The sequence below is a fragment of the Alosa pseudoharengus genome, unplaced genomic scaffold (assembly GCF_046254945.1).
Source record: "Alosa pseudoharengus isolate Yale_2024_CS ecotype anadromous, Long Island Sound unplaced genomic scaffold, YU_APseudo_1.1 YU_APseudo_1.1_scf_18, whole genome shotgun sequence".
NCBI classification, from domain to species: Eukaryota; Metazoa; Chordata; class Actinopteri; order Clupeiformes; family Clupeidae; genus Alosa; species Alosa pseudoharengus.
Window position 1 is genome coordinate 32240185 of NW_027468650.1, and position 19999 is coordinate 32260183.

At 41.0% G+C, this 19999-nt stretch overlaps 1 protein-coding gene across 5 annotated transcripts in view; it reads left to right on the forward strand.

Annotated features, from left to right (window-relative positions):
- Nucleotides 1-19999, forward strand: part of wwp1 (WW domain containing E3 ubiquitin protein ligase 1) — a 36017-nt gene that overhangs the window by 12214 nt on the left and 3804 nt on the right. For 3 of the 5 annotated variants that reach the window (XM_076290963.1, XM_076290966.1, XM_076290969.1), the window contains 14 exons: nt 781-926; nt 1293-1557; nt 5905-5922; nt 9379-9474; nt 9734-9908; nt 10582-10636; nt 14082-14166; nt 14322-14450; nt 14592-14667; nt 17540-17611; nt 17775-17863; nt 19086-19245; nt 19550-19683; nt 19850-19990. In XM_076290963.1, the coding sequence (XP_076147078.1) occupies nt 781-926; nt 1293-1557; nt 5905-5922; nt 9379-9474; nt 9734-9908; nt 10582-10636; nt 14082-14166; nt 14322-14450; nt 14592-14667; nt 17540-17611; nt 17775-17863; nt 19086-19245; nt 19550-19683; nt 19850-19990 (1641 nt within the window). The remainder of the gene's footprint in view (nt 1-780; nt 927-1292; nt 1558-5904; nt 5923-9378; nt 9475-9733; nt 9909-10581; nt 10637-14081; nt 14167-14321; nt 14451-14591; nt 14668-17539; nt 17612-17774; nt 17864-19085; nt 19246-19549; nt 19684-19849; nt 19991-19999) is intronic. The other 2 variants (XM_076290967.1, XM_076290968.1) reach the window with 2 other exon arrangements.

The window sequence follows — 19999 nt, forward strand, 5'->3', positions numbered from 1 at the left end:
TAATTTCTGTTGCAATTAGTTTGGGGTTGTTTTTTTAAATTTATTTATGTATTTTATTTTTTTCTTACAGATTGCCTAGACTGACTAAAGGAGACGTTAAGAAACATGTAGAAATGTACTGCCATTGTTTCATGGAAATCTTCTGAGCATTTATTTTTGAGGAACAGAGAGCGAGAGAGTTTAATAGGTTTCATGGGGCGGTGATAGTGAAGTGGTTTTAAGGAGCTAGGCTAGCTTACAGTAGCCTGAAAAGTTGTGGGTTCAATTCCTGGCTTCCACCATTGGGCCCTTAACCCCAAATTGCTCCGTGGACAATGTAATCCCTTATATATAATTCTCTTTGGATTAAAAGTGTCTGCTAAATGAATAAATGTAAATGTAATACAATGTCATAAACCACTGGAGTGGGTCTTTCAATTTGCAGACTGTTAGGCTCAAAGATGTACAGAGAGTCGTAGGAAATCACTCATTTACAACACCGTCTACAGGAAGGACTATAACAGGAAGACACTTTACCCTGCCAGGGTGTCACCTCAGTGCAACGAAGCCAGAAACCAGGAAATCTAAAAGATTTGAACATAAGGGCGCCATGACCCTGTTTTGCCCAGAGCACTGGATTATTTTCCCTCAGAACCACACACACACACACACAAACACACACACACACAATCTCACGGCACTCTTGATCCATTGGAGACACCGATCTTCATAGTTCCCTGACTCCCTGACCCGATTCTGCGACTCTGACGAATGGCGCTTTGGTTGTGCTTTCTCTTGTAGTGGGTGTGGCTCCAACGGCGTGGACAGCTCTGCCTGCAGTGACTCGAGTTCTGCCCCCATCGTTAACGGAGACACCGACTCCTCCCCTTCCCACCAGAACGCGCCCGTCCCCATGCAGACCGACAGCGACGCAGCCCCTCGGATAGGTGAGGTGCCTTCTAGTCATGTAGCCACTCGGACACTGACAGGTGAGGTGCCTTCTAGTCATTTAGTCCAGCGGACAGGTGAGGTAATCTTTTAGTCATTTAGCGGGTGCATCTGTCCACAGCGAGAATGACATTAAAGTACAGTGTTAAACACCACTCACAGGATCTGCCATAATAACATAATTTTCACGCTACAAGTCTTCCGTTGTAATTTCAGTTATAACAACAGTTATAGCTGTTATCAATCAATTCAGCCAGCCACTCACCCATTCATTAAAATTTTTCTCTTTCTCTCTCTCTCTCTCTCTCTCTCTCTCTCTCTCTCTCTCTCTCTCTCTCTCTCTCTCTCTCTCTCTCTCTTTGTAGTAAATGGTGGTTCAGACAGTGCTGTGGCAGCATGCACGGAGGAGATGCCAGTTGCCGGTAGTTCAGATGAAGAGCGTGATGTGGCAGCTGCAGACCCCCCCGCCCCTCTCCCCTCTTCCTCCTCCTCTTCCTCTCCTGCCCCAGAGGCAGCCCCCGCCGCTGCTGGTAGCTCTTCGTCCCCTTCTCCAGCCACTGGCTCCTCGCAAGCAGCCAAACCGCGCCAGCAGACCCCCAACGCCGTCACAACAGAGCCCCTTCCTCCAGGGTATACACACACACACACACACACACACACACACAGAACACACACACACCTACACAGAACACACACACAATAAGTAGTGTTTTCAACAAATACATTTGATATTTTGGTTTACAAATCTGGCATGCTTGTATACATATTATGAAAAAAGCAAAGCTTTGCAGTAGTACTGCTGCGATTAGTTGACTTAGTCGACGTAATTGACCATGAAAATGAGACGACGGCAATTTTTTAGTTGACAAGTCGTTTTACTATTGACCGCTTATTTATTTTTGGTCTCCCGTCTCAAACGGCTCATTCTAATGTTATCAGAGGTGGAAAAAGTACGAAAATATTGTACTCAAGTAAAAGTACCAATACCTTGATGAAATATTACTCAAGTACAAGTTAAAATACCGATCTGAAAATGTACTCAAGTAAAAAGTAGTTCATTTAAAATGTACTTTAAGTAAAAGTTACTTAGTTACTTTTTTTTTTTGGGGGGGGGGGGGGGGGGGGTACCAGAACAACCAGTTTTACCAAAGACTTTCTAATGAGGAGATACAGCACTCAAAAAATCTTCCATAGTAATGCATGGGGTTAGTTCGTAACGCCAATATGGCAATTGTCTACACATCATATGTCTACACATATCACAACCCTTCCGCTGCAAAACGTCGACATGTGAATACATTGAGCCAATCATATGGTGTGTTGTAAAATACATTGAGCCAATGATGTGGTCGTGAAGCCTTACGCACACGCATTTCTGCTGAAATAGATGCACGATAAGTGCCCAAAAAGTGTTGCAATATGGCCACCGAGTGGAGGTACTTGCCTGAAAAGGACGTTGAGATATGGAGATCTATGTGAAAAATCACAGGAGTTCTCCTTTAAGTTTGAGCAGTAGTTGATTTTCAAAGTTAGTTGCACTCATCCTTGGGTCGCTTTGCAGTGAACAGTAATCCAGCACAACTGAAAAGCCCCTCACAGGCAGCTGAGGCAGGCAGGCCAATATTGAGTTGCAGAGAGTTTTTTTTATATTTGGAAACGAGCAGAAGGTTCAGCAGATTAAAGGGCGTCGTAATGGGGGGGAAAGTGGGAAGTATAGGGCCCCAATGGAGGAGAGGGCCCGTGAAAAGTGGAATACAGGGGGCACAACATTTTCACCAGGCATTAGTAATAACTCAGGTAATCCACATAAAAAATCCAAACAACAGGATCTCCAAATTAAATGTCAAAATGAAGCATCGCTAGTAGTGGACTGCTAATTGTTTTGCTGCTGGTGCAATGTCTTTCTTCAAGAAAGCCAAGTCAGGTTACTAAAAAAAAAGTCCAAAACAGGAAAAAGAGAGACATAAAAATCAGGGGAAACAACTGCTAATAAACTTCTTTCCAAAGAAAGGTGAGCACAAACGTCAAAACACGAAATCCCATGGTGTTTGCTTAAATATCTCCGCAATCATTAGTGCTAAAACGAACTGAGACAACCGATTGGAATAGCAGAAAATACACTTTCATAGGTTAGGCTAATCTGATGCATTTCGTGATCCAGTCTCCATCACTTTCAGAAAGACTGCATGGCGCCAACTTGATTCATGTCCTGTTGTAGGCTACATGCTGATTATTATCACTAGGCTAGTGGTTTAGGGCGCGATTTTTTTCTCTCCCTTTCCGTTTTCGTTAGTCTTAACTTTTTTTTTTACTCAAGTAACGGATGGGATTTTTGATGTAGCGAAGTACAATACTACGGAGCCCCCCTGGGGACAGGGTGGGCAATATTTTTAGACCGCACTTTTGCGTTCCCACGCAATACTTTTTGCGTTCCCTCGCAATACTTTTGCGTTCCCTCACAATAGTTTTTGCGTTCCCTCGCAATACTTTTGCGTTCCCTCGCAACAACTTTTGCGTTCCCTCGCAATACCTTTTTGAGTTCCTCAGGATCATTTTTGTTCTGTTGCTTTGCAGTTTCAACTTGGGCTCCATACATTTCAGTCCCCATTCACGCAGCGCTGTCAGCACGTTAGTTCATGGTCAGTGTCATATCAGAGCGCACAGTGAGTGAGTGGGATCTAGTGGGGGGAGAGGTGGGGAGAGGGTAGGCTAACTCAATGCACACACACACACACACACACAGCAGACGGCAACATGGATTCACGAGAGAACGGGATCCGTGAGAGGAGAAATAGTTGCTGCAACTTGCACAGCTGTGAGGCTCCTTATGGACTGGCATAACTATAGTTGCCAGCCTCACACAGTAACATTAAAGTGAGGATTTTAAAGTATCGTTTGTCCAATTCGACATGGGATGTGGCACGGCTCACTGAGGAAGCAGCAGCATAGAGTTATTGTGAGGGAACACAAATTATTGCGAGGGAACTGAAAAGTTATTGCGAGGGAATGCAAAAAGTATTGGGAGGGAACGCAAAAGTTATTGCGAGGGAACGCAAAAGTATTGCGAGGGAACGCAAAAGTATTTCATGGGAACGCAAAACTATTGCGAAGGAACGCAATAGTGCGGTCTAAAAATATTTACCAACGTGACCTAAAAATATTTACCAATGTGACCCTTCCCGGGCTCCGTACAATACTGCACTCAAAATGTAATCAAGTAAAATTTTAAATAACGATTTTATAAACTACTTAAAAAATTCAAAATACACAGAAAAACTACTCAATACAGTAACGTGAGTAAATGTATTTCGTTACTTTCCACCTCTGAATGTTATTAACAATATGTTATTAACTCTTGAGAAGTACAATGACTGTCTTTGGATGATAAACAGGCTACTTAGCCTTTGGCAGTAGGCTAAGTGTAAACACGAGCAGCATAGCTGCGTGCCTGCCTGCTTTCAGTGCAATTCATTTTTAGAGAGAGCTAAGCAGGGGGAGCTAAGCGTAGTAGGCTAGTCTAAACTCTGACTAATATGGCAGGGGTCGGCAATTACGTTTGGACCCGGGCCAATTTTTTTTCAGACAATGGCATCGCGGGCCATAGCTTTTGTAATGGGGGGGGGGGGGGGGGGGTTATAGGCCTACTATTTAAATTATTAATTATTATATTATATTAAAATAAACATCATCTAACTTTTAAAATGCATTTAATTTAATTCCATTAAAAACGTTTATTTGCTTATGTGCGCTGTTTTTATGCCGCCTGCTGCATCTCCTGTCGTCTCTCATGAAACAGGCGACTTGCCTAGCAACTTGCCGTAACTAATGTGTAGGCTACAAATATTATTCTTTTGGATGACGTGTAAATGATTAGCTGAACATTGCTATATGCTAGTTATCGATGCAAAATGTCGTTGTCAAAAGCCTTGAAAAGAAAAATTGATTCAGAATGCAGGACCTACAAAGAAGAATGGAAGCAGAGGTATGTGTTGAGCCTGCCTGCATTTCTTAATGCCAAGCCTATTAATTTAACGAAACACAGGCTATTTTTGACCTTGCCCACTGGAAGAGGGAGACAGGACACTGTTGTTGTTTTTTTGCACAAGATTACGCGCACTCGCGTGCCAATACCGTTCCGACCTGTGCGTCATGGATAACTGCAAGGATGTTCCACCTGTTTTGTCACTTTAGTAGGACTATCATCTATACCTCAATAAATGTTTTGAAATTGATGGGATTGCTGTAGGCCTTTTTTTCTTTTTAAAAACATGGGGTTAAAAAAAAAATTCATTCAACAGCAAATTAACGTCATCTCGCGGGCCAGATAGAATAGATGGCGGGCCAAAATTGGCCCGCGGGCCACTATTTGCCGACCCCTGTAATATGGTATTGTGGAAATACAGTAAATGAAGTTAGTTTACTTAATGAGCTTCTAACAAAAGTAGGCTCATATATGTTTTATGTTTTGGCCCTTCAGTTGAGTTCATAATAAAATGGACACAACGAAATAACAAACACTTGATTTTTTTATTTTTTTATTTGAGTTGTTTAGATTAGTCGACTAATCGAAAAATTTGTCAAAAGATTAGTCCAAAAACATTAGTGGCAGCACTACTTTGCAGTACTCTATTGCATCTTGAGTCTTGACCAGAGTGCGAATTACCCCACCATAATTGGGGGGTACTGCTCCTTCACTTCTATGATCATCATGGTCCACTACCATATCAATCCCCATCGTGATCTCCAAGTGCAACATGTGTTGTGCAACACACATACAAGGTCTAAACATGCGACAAACTGATAATCAGTAGGCTACAGAATATCTCATTGTTATATCCAAAAGAGAACTGTTTTGATCAACTCTCAAAAGTTAGAAGTTAAGTGCACTGAAATACCATTCTAATTACTAGTAAAAGTAATACCTTTACAAGAAGCCTATTGCCTATTTCATGAAATATTGATTTGGTTTATTTTTAGATTTCTTGAGACCTGGAGGTAAGACCCAACCTTCTCATATACTGTATTCAGAAACCAATTTTCCATTATAGTCTATGGTAGTCAGTGTCAAATCAACATAATTGCTTAGAGATATGAGAAACCTGAGCAATCTTTAATGTGATTAAGGAGCATACTATGAAAAAACATACTACCACAGAAGAACTACAGAGCGGTAGGCCTAACCTACAAGAATCCGATAACCAGAACAAGCTGGGTATCATCAACACTACAGTATCCTACTGTACAAATGAGTCACATATACACATGCACACATACACTTTTCCTTTTCCTCATAGTGTCTCTGCGAATAAAAATCATTTCATTAAGATAGTATCAGGGTTCTCAGATGAAACTACATTTATTGAACTAAAAATATGAAATAATAGAATGTAAAAACAATACTAACCAATTAAAAACAAATTCAAATACTAGCATGTGCTATTCAGCCTAGGCTACTTGGCTCTTTTTATGTTTCCACAGGTTTCACTGATGTTATGTAGGCTTAGCTACATCAGACCCTCTTGTGCATAATATACTGCTCAAAAAAATTAAAGGAACACTTACAGTTTTCCACAATTGTTAAAACACATTTTTTGAAACCTTCCACCCTTTTCTCCATTCTCAAACTACATTCACAGAATGTCTGACAGTTCTTGCAAAATAAAACACTCGCCTCAAAAGTTTTATTGTGCTCAGAACCAAACAGTGTCAGAGTACCGATCCAGTGAATGAAGTGTTCCCTTAATTTTTTTGAGCAGTATATAAAAACAACACAGGATCTGTACCAAACTAATTTCAAAAGGGCACAATAATGTATTCAAGATAAAATTAGAATGGACACCTAGGCTATGGACTGGAGTTCATCTCCTTGGAAATCAGTGTTGGGCAAGTTACTTCAAAAACGTAATGTACTATGCATTACTTATTACTGTCATTTCAAAGTAATTTGTTACATTATAATATTACTGTTTCTGAATTGTAAGGCATTACACTACTATTGCATTACTTTTAAGTTACTTTCACCAAAATATCTAGAAATATGGATTTACCATTCTAAATGCAGTTTATTACGCTCAATGCAGCTTGCTCTTCCAATGGAGGGAGATGTGGTATAGCATAATGACTGAGCTAGGCTTAAGGCAACAGTAGAATGCAATAGGCGAAGTGCTCATAATGCAATACAAGGAACAATCATAGTCAGAATTTTGTTGAAAACCGACAAAAGGTCAAAGTCTGGTAAATTGTGATAGAAATACTGTAACTTTAAGGCCTAAGCCTACTCATTAAAATCAATAGAGAGCCTACTATATTGTAAATCAAAGCTTAAAGGAACCGTATGTAAGATTGTGGCCAAAACGGGTACTACAATCACTTTCAAATTACTGTAGAGCGGTGTGTCCCCTTCCCCTCCCCTCTGACTGGCAGAGTTGGCAACCGGATGACAAAACACTACTGACTTTGTGATTAGTAGATAGGTGGAGGGTGGCGCATTAGGCCAAAACACAACATGACAACATCAACATCAGTTGAGGGCTGCAACTTCACTTTTTAAATGACAATATCCTGGCCAGACTACTGTTGTCAGTGATATAAGTATTTGAAATTAACATGATTTTTTAATGTCTAGTGACATATCAGGGCAATTTTATGATTAATTGAAATACAATTTTTACATACGGTTCCTTTAAAGACATGTCAAGATGGTGGCCTGCTGGCCATTTCGGTGCCCTAAGTGAGTGGCTTTGAGTGAGTGACATTTAAATGATAACTCAAACACCTAAAGTAAAATAAAAGGCCTATTATTTACAGACCATTACTGTGTATTTTTAAACATTAATTTCTGAAGAAATGCTGTTTTACTTATAAATGGTGCACTGTCACTTTAAGAGCATTGATCTTTACGTTGTCATAATGCCCTTTACATTGTCATAATGCCCTTTTGCCAGCTCTTGTTTACAAGCCTTATTTGTTTGAGTTACATTGATAGCACAATATTAACAATAATATGTACAATGTTAAGTTATTTTAAGCAACCTTCATTGCTTTGGAAATGGAAGTATGCAATGACATGTTGCTTCACATTTCGTTTTGCGAATATAAGTGAATTATGAGCCTGGTATCCACCTAGCTATCTGAATGGAATGCGTTTCAGTCGACTCAGCAGATCGTGTGCTTCATGTAGCCTAAATGCTTGGAAAACGAATGATTGAAGACCCACCTATTCTACTAGGTGGTGATTGAGAGAACCCAAAAGGTATCAAACTTGCATGTAACATCGTGTTAGTGCATTTTGACATTGTAAACGTTATTGATGAAGAGTGAAACGCAGTTTGCAGTAAAGCTACTATTCATTGGTTACATTTGGGTGCCCCCTCTGTCCTTTGGTGCCCAACGCAAAGTGCGTGATGCGCGTGGTGGGAGCGGTGGCACTGCCAGGCTACACAATCTTTTTCTGCATTTCTATCCCTTTATTCTCTTCAATTTAAGTTCACAGCACAAAGCTGACATGCAGAACAGCATAGTTTGTGTTTTATCAAAGATTAGCGTGGCACTACTTTAGATGTTTCATTAATTTACTTGTGCTATTTCGCGAGCTGAGAGATCTTTCGCTTTCGCACACAAAGTGCACTAACTATTATGTTCTTCATAGCCTTGTCTCTGACAAGCTGAAAATAATGAGCGTAGGCTTATGTCCATCCCGCAAATAGAGTCCGCCTGCGAGTCTGCTGCAGCCACAGTCATATTCAACCAGTATCAGGAGATAACGTTCTACTATTTTGCGCAGATTTTTTCTCCTCTGTTGTTCTCGCGTGGTGTTTGCGAATATGTATCAAAACAAAACAAGCGCCGAATTTTGGGTTAAACTGCATTGTAACGCGCATTACTGAAGTTTGTACCGAGTAAATATTACCCAATTTTTTTTTGTAATGCCTTACATTACCGCGTTACCGCAAACAGCAATATATTACAGTAATTACATTACTTTTGTAACGCATTACTCCCAACACTGGTAAAATAGCACATTTTCAACAAGCTAGACGTCTGCTAGCAACTTACATTTACCCATGCACATCAGCAGCAAACCGAATTTAGGCTACTGGAGGAATAGCGTTTTGTCATTCAACGTTGACACTTGCTTGAGAAGTTGAAGTAGTTCTCTATCTCCGTTGCTTCTAGCGCCACGGTGGTTAAAAATGGTACAGTCCATATTAGGGGTGTCTGAAATCGCTTTACCTTAACATTTTTCTAGTGAAAATAAGAGTTGACTTGTATTGTAGCCTACTGTAATGATATTTTTTCACAAAATCAGAAAAATGACTGCACATGAATATTCAGAGCGAGTTTCATCCTCTCACGGTGTTCATGGCGGGCCGGGCATGCACTCACTCACTGGTGGAGGTGTCATTCTCTCTCTCTCTGTCTCTCTGTCTCTGTCTCTCTCTCTCGCTTCAGGTGGGAGCAGAGGAAGGATCCTCACGGAAGGACGTACTACGTCGACCACAACACGCGCACCACCACATGGGAAAGACCGCAGCCGCTTCCGCCAGGGTGAGTCTTCAGTCCTGCCCAGCCATACTCTGCTGCTGGCTTGTGGCTTGTGTGTGTCTGCCCAGCCATATTCTGCTGTTTGTTGTATGTTTTGCTGTATGTGTGTGTTGGGAGATGCATTAATGCAGCAATAACATGTCCTAGTCGAACTGTTGGTTTCATTGACATTTTTTTAATTCTGTAAGTTGCTTTGGATAAAAGTGTAAGCTAAATGACCATGTAAATATAAACGTTTTTGATGACTGGACTGTGTGTGCAGCTGGGAGAGGCGTGTGGATGACCGCGGCAGGATCTACTACGTAGACCACAATACGCGCACCACCACCTGGCAGAGGCCCACTATGGAGTCTGTGCGCAACTTCGAGCAGTGGCAGTCGCAGCGTAGCCAACTGCAGGGAGCCATGCACCAGATCAACCAGAGATACCTCTACTCCGTAAGAAACAATCACATCACAGCACCACACGAGCGCAGCCAGTCAGAGCGAAGCGCGCAGCCTTTTGATTGACTTACACAGCCAATCAGAGCGGAGCACACAACCTTTTGACTGATTCATCTGATGTCTCTGATCTCTCTCATATCTCTCATATCTCTCATGACTCTCATATCTCTCATGTCTCTCATGTCTCTCATGTCTCTCATATCTCTCATATCTCTCATATCTCTCATATCTCTTTTTTTATCTCTCTTATGTCTATCATATCTCTTTCATGTCTCATGTCTCTCAAGGTCTCTCATATCTCTCATATCTCTCTCATAGTCAGTCAAAAACATGGCCCAGTCCAGAGGAGGGAGTGTTCTGATCATGTTAAACATTTTAAGAGGGTTAATAGAGTGAAAGGAGTCACACATTAAGGCCTGTATGGGCTCTTGCCTTGATACTTACTGGAACTCGATACTTGTTACCTCAAGTACAGGTACTTGATGTGTTTGTGGCTGATTGGTTTGCAGGTAAGTAATAAGATAATCTTGTCACTTGTGATTAGTTCAGGAGAGTAATGGTTCTAGATGACGTGAGCAATAAAGTGTCAGGAAAGTGAAGGGCATATCTTTTGGTTTGTAACTTTGAAATACTAATGGAGCTGTGTGTTGCTGTTATTCGTTACCAGGCCTCTATGATGTCTGTGGAGAATGACCCGCTAGGTCCTCTACCTCCTGGATGGGGTAAGCAACCCTCGTCTTCTGCTTGACTTACAGTCTCTGTCTCTCTATCTCTCTGTCTCTCTCATTCTCTCACTCTCTGTCATTTTCAATTCAATTCAAGTGAGCTTTATTAGCATGACAAATAATTTGCATTGCCAAAGGAGAACATTTAAGCATACATTTACATGTTTCTCTTGTCTGTTGTATCTCTGTGCATTCTCTGTACTCGCTACATATCTACATTTACATGTTTCTCTTGTCTGTTGTATCTCTTTCTCTTTCCCTCTCTGTCTCTCTGTTTATCACTCTTCATCTTCATCTCTGTTTGGACTTCTGGTCCATTATTTTGTCTCTTGAGGGTCATTCTGTATTGAATCAGATTAGGTTGTTGCTGCACCATCTTAGATTTTGTTGAAACCTTGGCTGTATCATGAATGGGTCCCAAGGCCTTTACAATATTTCTATTTTTTTCAGCCCTTGATATTTATTTAGTTTTACAGAGTCAATGTTCGGGCATAAATATTTTAAAAAGTATTATTCGTAGACAGCCCAGATTTTGTAGGACAGAAGACAAACATGTTCTCAGTATGCCTCAACCATTAAGTGTCTGTATGGTGTAGCCACTTGTTTTCTATAAGGTCTTAGATTTGGGACAAGAAGTGCAAACAGAGTGGCAAAACATGATAAACAAGGAACTTGTACCCGTTTGGTATCAATCCTTATTTTGTTCTTTAAATGCAACAATTTCAAGTTATTAATGTTGTGCCAATATTTTTTAGTTCTCCACATACATTGAGCCTGACAATATTATGGTTATGGCTATAGTTATGGTATTGAGCCTGACAATATTAAGGTTATGGCTATAGTTATGGTATTGAGCCAGACAGTATTATGGTTATGGTATTTCACAGACACTTTCGTCACTTGCAACTTGCAGTATATGAAGTTGAACACTAAAAATAGTTTCAAATAAAGTTGCAAAGCTTACTTTAAGCATGATAGTAATAGTTATAAGAACAGAAATATCAATACAAATATCAAATATTAACTAGTATGAAGGCAATAAGGATCAAGAAATAATATTAAGGATGAAACATGACAAGGTTGCAAATGAGAATGAAACATTTTGAAAGTGTGAAAAATATGAAAAATCAAGGGTAAAAAAAATGTAAAAACATTGAAATGTAGAACAAATGTTACAGGTCTTAGTTTTGTGACCTAAACATATACTGTATGTAGACAACCTTTGAGCAAAATGTGAGATGGTGCACCAACCATTTTCCTGGATTCTGTCTGATTTTACAGGGAATGACCCTTGAGGTGAATATGTATGTAACGTTGAGGTGAATATGTGTGTAACCTTGAGGTGAATATGTGTGTAACCTGTGCCATTTTGAGGTTCTGCATGTCTGCTGTGAAGATTGATTTGCCTAAAAAATCTGGGATGTGTTGTGTTTGTCTGGGAGGTGTTGATGCCTTGCGTATGTGTAATAGAATGGTCTATACCAGGGGTCGGGAACCTATGGCTCGCGAGCCACATGTGGCTCTTTTGGGAACTGCATCTGGCTCTCGGACAAACCTGCCATTTGTTTACTCAATAAGTCATGAATAATTTTGGTACTGTATTAAATTAAAAATGGACCTACTGAAATCAAAATGTTAAAATAGTGTTCGAAATATAATATATGTTCACGTAGTTTAATCCATCCCATGTCTGTTCTCTACCGCTGAAGTTCACGGTTACGTCGATGCACTGTACAGATATGAAAAACGCATTTTTTTATTGGACAATGCTGTGCCGAGATAAAATTCCACCCGCTGATGCTTTACTTAAAAATTCAGCTAGCTAACGGTTGTATCCAAAACAAAGAAAATGGCGAAGAGAAAAAAAGATGAACGAGAACACTTTAATTGTTATTGTTGATGTGTGCGCTTGCTGTAGGCTAGATAAGGAAAATGTCAAAAAGGAAACGTCAGTGACCACAGCTTGCGAGCGCGAACACAAGCGGGCTGAAATGGGAAAGTTTCCATCCGAAGACTGATTCTGAAAACGCGAAATGAACTGCCCGTTATATATCGCACACTGCAACGAGTTAGTATTGCTGTGTTAACCCTGTTCGGTTCCACTTGCATATGAGAAATCTTTCTCACATATGAAAAATATAAAGACAAACCTGCGCTCACGTTTAAGGGCAATTCCGCGCAAAACTGTCACATCCATAACGCCAACACAATGCCATGTTAGCGTTATGGATATATGACAGTTTTGCGTGGAGTTGCCCTTAAATGATGACAGCCTCAATTCTTGCATGAAACTTCACCTCACTGAATATGAGCCAGCCAGACTCCAAGGCCATCACCAAATCTAATCTCTAGTAGGCCTAATGTTCAATTTCGCCAATGACATGTCATGTCATGAAAATTGAGTGTTGTGTTGTTAACTATGAGGTTACTTTGCATACCAAAAGAACACTGGGAAAATAGCGGTGGTGTTTAGCCTACATGGGAAGCCTAAGGCCTATACCTCTGTCATTCCACTTTACATTTCAAGTTACTTGCACATTACTTTTAAAACTAGTAGAACATGTATTTAAAAATCCTCTGTTGAATGAAAGTAAATGTACGTTAAATATCTAAACTTTTTCTTGTAACCGTCTTTATGTGGCTCTTCTGAGATTAAAAAAAAAAAAATTGGTAAAAGTGGCTCTCCAGGCAAAAAAGGTTCCAGACCCCTGGTCTATACATATGGCCCTTACCTTATGTGGGCTATATGTTTCAGGGTTCCCACGGGACCTTGAAATCATTGAACGTTTGTGAATCTGAAAAAAAAAAAACGTCAAGCCCCTTGAAAGTTATTGAAAACAGACATAAATAAATGGAGGTCCTTGAAAGTCCTTGAATTTCTTTTTGAGGAAAAAAATCCATACAATTCTGTCCGCTTATTAACATGTTTCCATTATTTCGCCACCACTTCTGATCAATATCCTATGCGTATGCCTGATTTATGTTGGTTAGAACTACACAACCAGCATAATTTCTGCGTGTTTCACACGTGTAGTGTTTGTTGCCCAAATATTTAATTTAACATATTGATGAATACACCAACAGGTTCATTGTAACGAGTTTAACTTGTTTAGGAAAAGTTTATTTCAGCTTTGTTTTAGGCAAAATACAAACATGAAAAATACAATAGGCCTACCATCTGTCTACTATCTGAAAAAAAATAAAAGAAAACTGCGACAAGGTATCCTTGGTCTGTTGAGGTAACATGATTTAACCATGCCTGCGCTTGAAATTTATTGACACATTAGGTCCTTGAATTTGAGGATATTGGGCCTGGAAAGTCCTTAAAGGTCCTTGAATTTGATCTTAACCAAGGTGTGGGAACCCTGATGTTTTTATACTTCAGTACCTCTCCCAGTCTTCAGGTACTAATGATTGTGTGTCTGTGTCTGTGTGTTTGTAGAGCGGCGTGTGGACTCCAATGACCGTGTGTACTTTGTCAACCACAACACAAAGACCACCCAGTGGGAGGATCCTCGCACACAAGGGTGAGCCTAATCCTCATCAGGCATCTGGGTCGCCTACAGAACCCCAGTTTAACATAGGATCACTTTTTAAATATTTTCTCTCTCTCTCTCTCGCTTTTATCTTTCTCTCTCTCTCTCTCTCTCTCTCTCTCTCTTTCTCTTTCTTTCTCTCTCAGGCTGCAGAATGAGGAGCCCCTGCCGGAGGGCTGGGAGATCAGATACACACGTGAGGGCGTCCGCTACTTTGTGGATCACAACACGAGGACCACAACATTCAGTGATCCACGCACTGGCAAATCATCAGTGTACGTTTGTTTGTTTGTTTTGTATGCTACTTGGTTTACCCATCTCTGGTGTTCACATCTCTGTGTGTGTGTGTGAGAGAGAGAGAGAGAGAGAGAGTGAAGGAAAGAATGAGTCAAACCTAATGTCAGTTTTTCTTGCAGGAGCAGTAAAGGTCCTCAGATTGCCTATGAGCGTAGTTTCAGATGGAAGCTCGCTCACTTTCGCTACCTATGCCAGGTAAGACTTGCACACCTAGCTCCGCCCCTTCTCTCGCTGTCTGTCCCTTGGAGAGGACTCCCCTTTTGCCTGGCTACCTGTAAACAGAACACTGCTTTTGCCCAGAGCCATATAAAGGTAGAGTTGCGACAATGGGTGTTCAAAATTCGTTAAGGTCACGTTGTTCATGTAAACTTCAAAAAGTTCCCGGAAGTGATTGACAATGGATTAGAATGCATTAAATAAGCTACTGTTCAATGAGAGACAGAGCCACAATTTTGGGTAATTGACAGACAATACATGCATTGATATACCATATTTATAACACAGTGTAATTATTGTGTAAACTGTGTAGTTATCCTACCATTAGAACAATATTAAATTAAATTCCAGACTGTAACCTGCTAAATATCGGAAGGTGACCTTTTTTTCTCCCTTTTACGTATGTGTCACTTAATATTAATTTCTGTACAAAACCAAGACGGGATATTCTTTAGAAAACGCACCCACCCCATAAGTGTAGCCTAGGCCTATCTAAATTATCGTTATAAAAAATGACCTAGTACGTGACTCGAGCTGTAAACCGTGTTTTTGAGACTGCGTGTAGCCTACAAAAGCGCATGGAGATTTTAATTTTGCAATGAGAAACTGTAACACAGCTAGTCTAAGTCTAACATTAACTTGTTTGAGTTTTCTCCCCAACGTTTTCTCTGGTAGTTCTTCACTAATCTGCTGTGAAGATTGATTTGCCTAAAAAATCTGGGATGTGTTGTGTTTGTCTGGGAGGTGTTGATGCCTTGCGTATGTGTAATAGAATGGTCTATACATATGGCCCTTACCTTATGTGGGCTATATGTTTCAGGGCGAACTACCTTAAGTAGCTAGCGTCTCGGGAGAATAAAAAAAAAGTTTAAAAGTTTTCTAACATCTCTCCAGTGTAATGGTGGGCATGTTAAGTTAACCGTAGCATTACCTACACAGTAACCCTATGGTAATGCGATGCGAGTGATCATAATAACATATAAAACGTGATATAGTCCTTGATAAATAACCAGGCTATGAACTCATAAACAACAGCATTTTGTCACCGTTTGTCATTCACCGTGCTGTGAATACAGCATTAAGATGCTAGGCTAAAGAGTTTGAGATTCAGAGAACCTGCATGGTTGTGCTCATCCTGTCAGAAAATAGCAATTTGATCAGTGATCATGCATCATATCAGCGCAAGCTTGGTTTGAAACTGGTTTCTGAGGGTGGGGTTTACATGATCCTTCACTGGGCTAGTGCCTGCTGTGTTAATATGCGACATAAAAAAAAAACAGTAGGCTACTGCTCCTAACTGAAGAAACGTTTACGTTACTGTAAGGAAATTATTATTATCATTGTATAACCATTTGTGTAAGCAGAAATATTGTTGTGCTGAGTTCTAAGAACAGAGAGTTCAAGTTAAATGTTGTTGTGCTGAGTTCTAAGAACAGAGAGTACAAGTTAAGTGTGCACCCAGACAGACAGAACTGCACCCTGTCTGTGTGTGTGTGTGGGTGAGATAAGAGTATGTCACAATGAAGTGCATCTGTACAATAAAAGACACAGCTTTTGGGCTGCAGAGTCAGAGACTGATGGTGTGAGGAATTCTTCCTTACATTAGCAGGCTCTCCTCTTGGTACCAGAGTTTGTGGGCAAAGCCATACTACGTGTTGTGGTTCTTGTATCTATATGTTGGGGTTAAATTCCCTGACAGTTACCAACAATGTTAAGTATATATATATATAAGTATATATACTCTTTTGATCCCGTGAGGGAAATTTGGTCTCTGCTTTTATCCCAATCCGTGAATTAGTGAAACACACACAGCACACAGTGTACACACAGTGAGGTGAAGCACACACTAATCCCGGCGCAGTGAGCTGCCTGCATCAACAGCGGCGCTCGGGGAGCAGTGAGGGGTTAGGTGCCTTGCTCAAGGGCACTTCAGCCGCTTTCTACTGGTCGGGGTTCGAACCGGCAACCCTCTGGTTACAGGTCCGAGGTGCTAACCAGTAGGCCACGGCACAAACTCAGCTTCACTGCTGCAAACAAAGTTGGCTATATGCTTCGCCATATAACGAACCAGCTAGCCTTGTGATAACAAAATCTTTACCTTTTGTTTAGTCCACTGAAAGTTATCCACATATCAAACGATTAAATACACAGTTATGGAGGAATTGTTTTTGCTGCCTTTAAGCCACTTAAATCCATAGCGTAGATGAGCATTGTGCATACGTTACAACTTGACGTGATGGTGAAGCTAAATGCCCAAGAAACGTCACGTCATAAAAGTTGTAAAAACTTAATGACAGCTCGTTCGTGGTGGTGTAGTGCTGCCTAATTGAAATGGGATAGGCAAGGGTTATCTTATATTCGGCTATTACGTGTGGCACATTTATTGGGCTTTTAGCCTCTTTTAATTTATTTGATGAGGAACTGATAAAGACTGAGCAGCAGAAAAGTCATAGTCGATACATAAATCGTTTATTATTATAATTAGGCTATTGATAGCCTACTATTACTTTACTACTATTACTGTTATTATTATTATTATTATTATTCGGATGAGGCAAAGGAATGTAAATCTGAGTCTGAAATGTTGGCTACAAACATACTGCTGTAACTGCACTGCTGCTATTATTAATTAATTAATGCCATTGTTGGGAAAAAATGAAACATTAGCGTCAATGGAGTTGTCACAACTCTACCTTTATATGGCTCTGCTTTTGCCTGACTACCTGTAAACAGAACACTGCTTTTGCCTGACTACCTGTAAACAGAACACTGCTTTTGCCTGACTACCTGTAAATAGAACACTGCTTTTGCCTGACTACCTGTAAATAGAACACTGTGCTTTTGTCTGCAGTCGAATGCGCTACCCAGCCATGTGAAGATCACAGTCTCAAGACAGACACTGTTTGAAGACTCCTTTCAACAGGTGAGTTGTCCAAAATCATACAAACACACACACACACACACACACACACACACACACACAAGGGGTGTAATTCTCAAGTTTAATTATGCTTTGATACGATAACAATTCTTTAAGCCAACTATTTTTTTACTTGATTTCAAAATGTGTGTGTGTGTCTGTGCAGATCATGGCTTTGAAGCCCTATGACCTGAGGCGGAGACTATATGTGATCTTCAGAGGAGAAGAGGGACTGGACTATGGTGGCCTTGCAAGGTCAGTGCTTTCACACTCACCCAAATCCACTACCCTGGGTTTGTGCCATCTCTAATATCCGTCTTATGAGAGCTATGGAGAGCTCCATGTGTGTCAACGCTTTGACCCACATTAAAACACACCTTGCACTGTATGCCAATACCTACTCTTGCCTGACGCACACATTACCAATGACACGTTAGGCAGGGATCACACTGGAAGCAGCAGCGGCAAGCGTAACACAACGCTCAGACCATAATAAGTTCGATCTCGTTCCTAAGTAACACAAACGGTTTGCCTAAACTGACAATTGAATACGCTCACTTTGCGCTTTGAAACGTGTTCAACGCTCAGCTTGTTCAACGCTAGCGCTGCCACCGTTCCGCTGCCAAACCATAGAGAACGATAGGAAACCTGCTGCTTGCCGCTGGTCAGTGTGTTCCCTGCCTTAGCATCCTGGCTGCCAACACAAGTGACTTTGCTATACCAAGATTGTACAAGAACAGTTGAGTGAGTGAAGGAAGTCCTGCTGAGAAGGACTGCACTGAGATACTGTGTCGGTCTTTTCCTTTTCCTCCCTCCTGTTTGTCTCAAAATCATTTTCAAATGCTAATGTTTTTTTTATTGGTTTAAGAAATGGCCATTTGCATTGCAAAAGCATTACATTTATTAGATTGGATAAGACACTACACCTAATACAGATACAGAATATATTGACGGAGACAAGATCAGAAGCCGTGGTCTACTGATTAGCGCTTCGCACTTGTAACCGGAGGATTGCCGGTTTGAACCCCGACCAGTAGGCACAGCTGAAGTGCCCTTGAGCAAGGCACCTAACCCCTCACTGCTCCCCGAACGCCACTGTTGTTGCAGGCAGCTCACTGCGCCGGGATTAGTGTCTGCTTCACCTCACTGTGTGTTCACTGTGTGCTGAGTGTGTTTCACTAATGTACGGACACGGATTTCCCTCACAGGATCAAAAGAGTATATATACTTATATATACTTATAGAACACATGCATAAAACATACATGTACACTGAAGTAACCAGATTTGTTGTCAACAGTACAGTGTTTGACAGTGGTAATTACGTTAATGTTTTGTTAAACTGTTTATTGAGAATTTCTTTATTTTAAACAGTATGGTGACCATCTGCGTTTGCGTGTGTGTGTGTGTGTGTGTGTACAGTATGTGAATTGACATGTCCGTGTTGCTTGTTGTCGCTGTCTGTCTGTCTGTTGCAGGGAGTGGTTTTTCCTGTTGTCTCACGAGGTGCTGAACCCCATGTACTGTCTGTTTGAGTATGCGGGGAAGAGTAACTACTGTCTGCAGATCAACCCGGCCTCCACCATCAACCCCGACCACCTGGCCTACTTCTGCTTCATTGGCCGCTTCATCGCCATGGTGAGGGGGCACAATCTCAACTAGAACAGACACACACACACACACACACACACACACACACACACAGTCCTAATCTGGCCTCCTGTAAGTGCATCCTGCAGACAACACAGACATATTACACAGACAACCTGATTATTGACAAAATTATATTAAATTGAGAGCCTGAGACATTGCAGTCAAAGATTATATTTGTAGTTTAGTTAAAGTCACAGCCTTTTCCAAAATGGGCTACTGACCACACGTGCCCCCATGTGGCCTCTCTGTCTGTTCTTCTCTGACTCTGTCTGTCCGTGCCCATCTGTAGGCCTTGTTCCATGGCAAGTTCATCGATACAGGCTTCTCCTTGCCTTTCTATAAGCGCATGCTCAATAAGAAGCTCATCCTCAAAGACCTGGAGTCCATCGACCCAGAGTTCTACAACTCTCTCATCTGGATCAGGTACACACACACACACACGCACTCTGTATTTGCCTATTTATAGTTTGTGTCTGTGTGTATTTGTAAGTGTGCATTGAGTAGAGCCAGACAGAACAGAACGTGTCTACTCCACATATTAATGTCGTGTGTGTGTGTGTGTGTGTGTGTGTGTGTGTGTGTGTGTCAGGGATAACAATATAGAAGAGTGTGGCTTGGAGATGTACTTCTCAGTGGACATGGAGATCTTGGGCAAGATCACGTCTCATGACTTGAAGCCCGACGGTGCCAATGTTCTGGTGACTGAGGAGAACAAAGAGGAGTACATTGGGTAAGTACA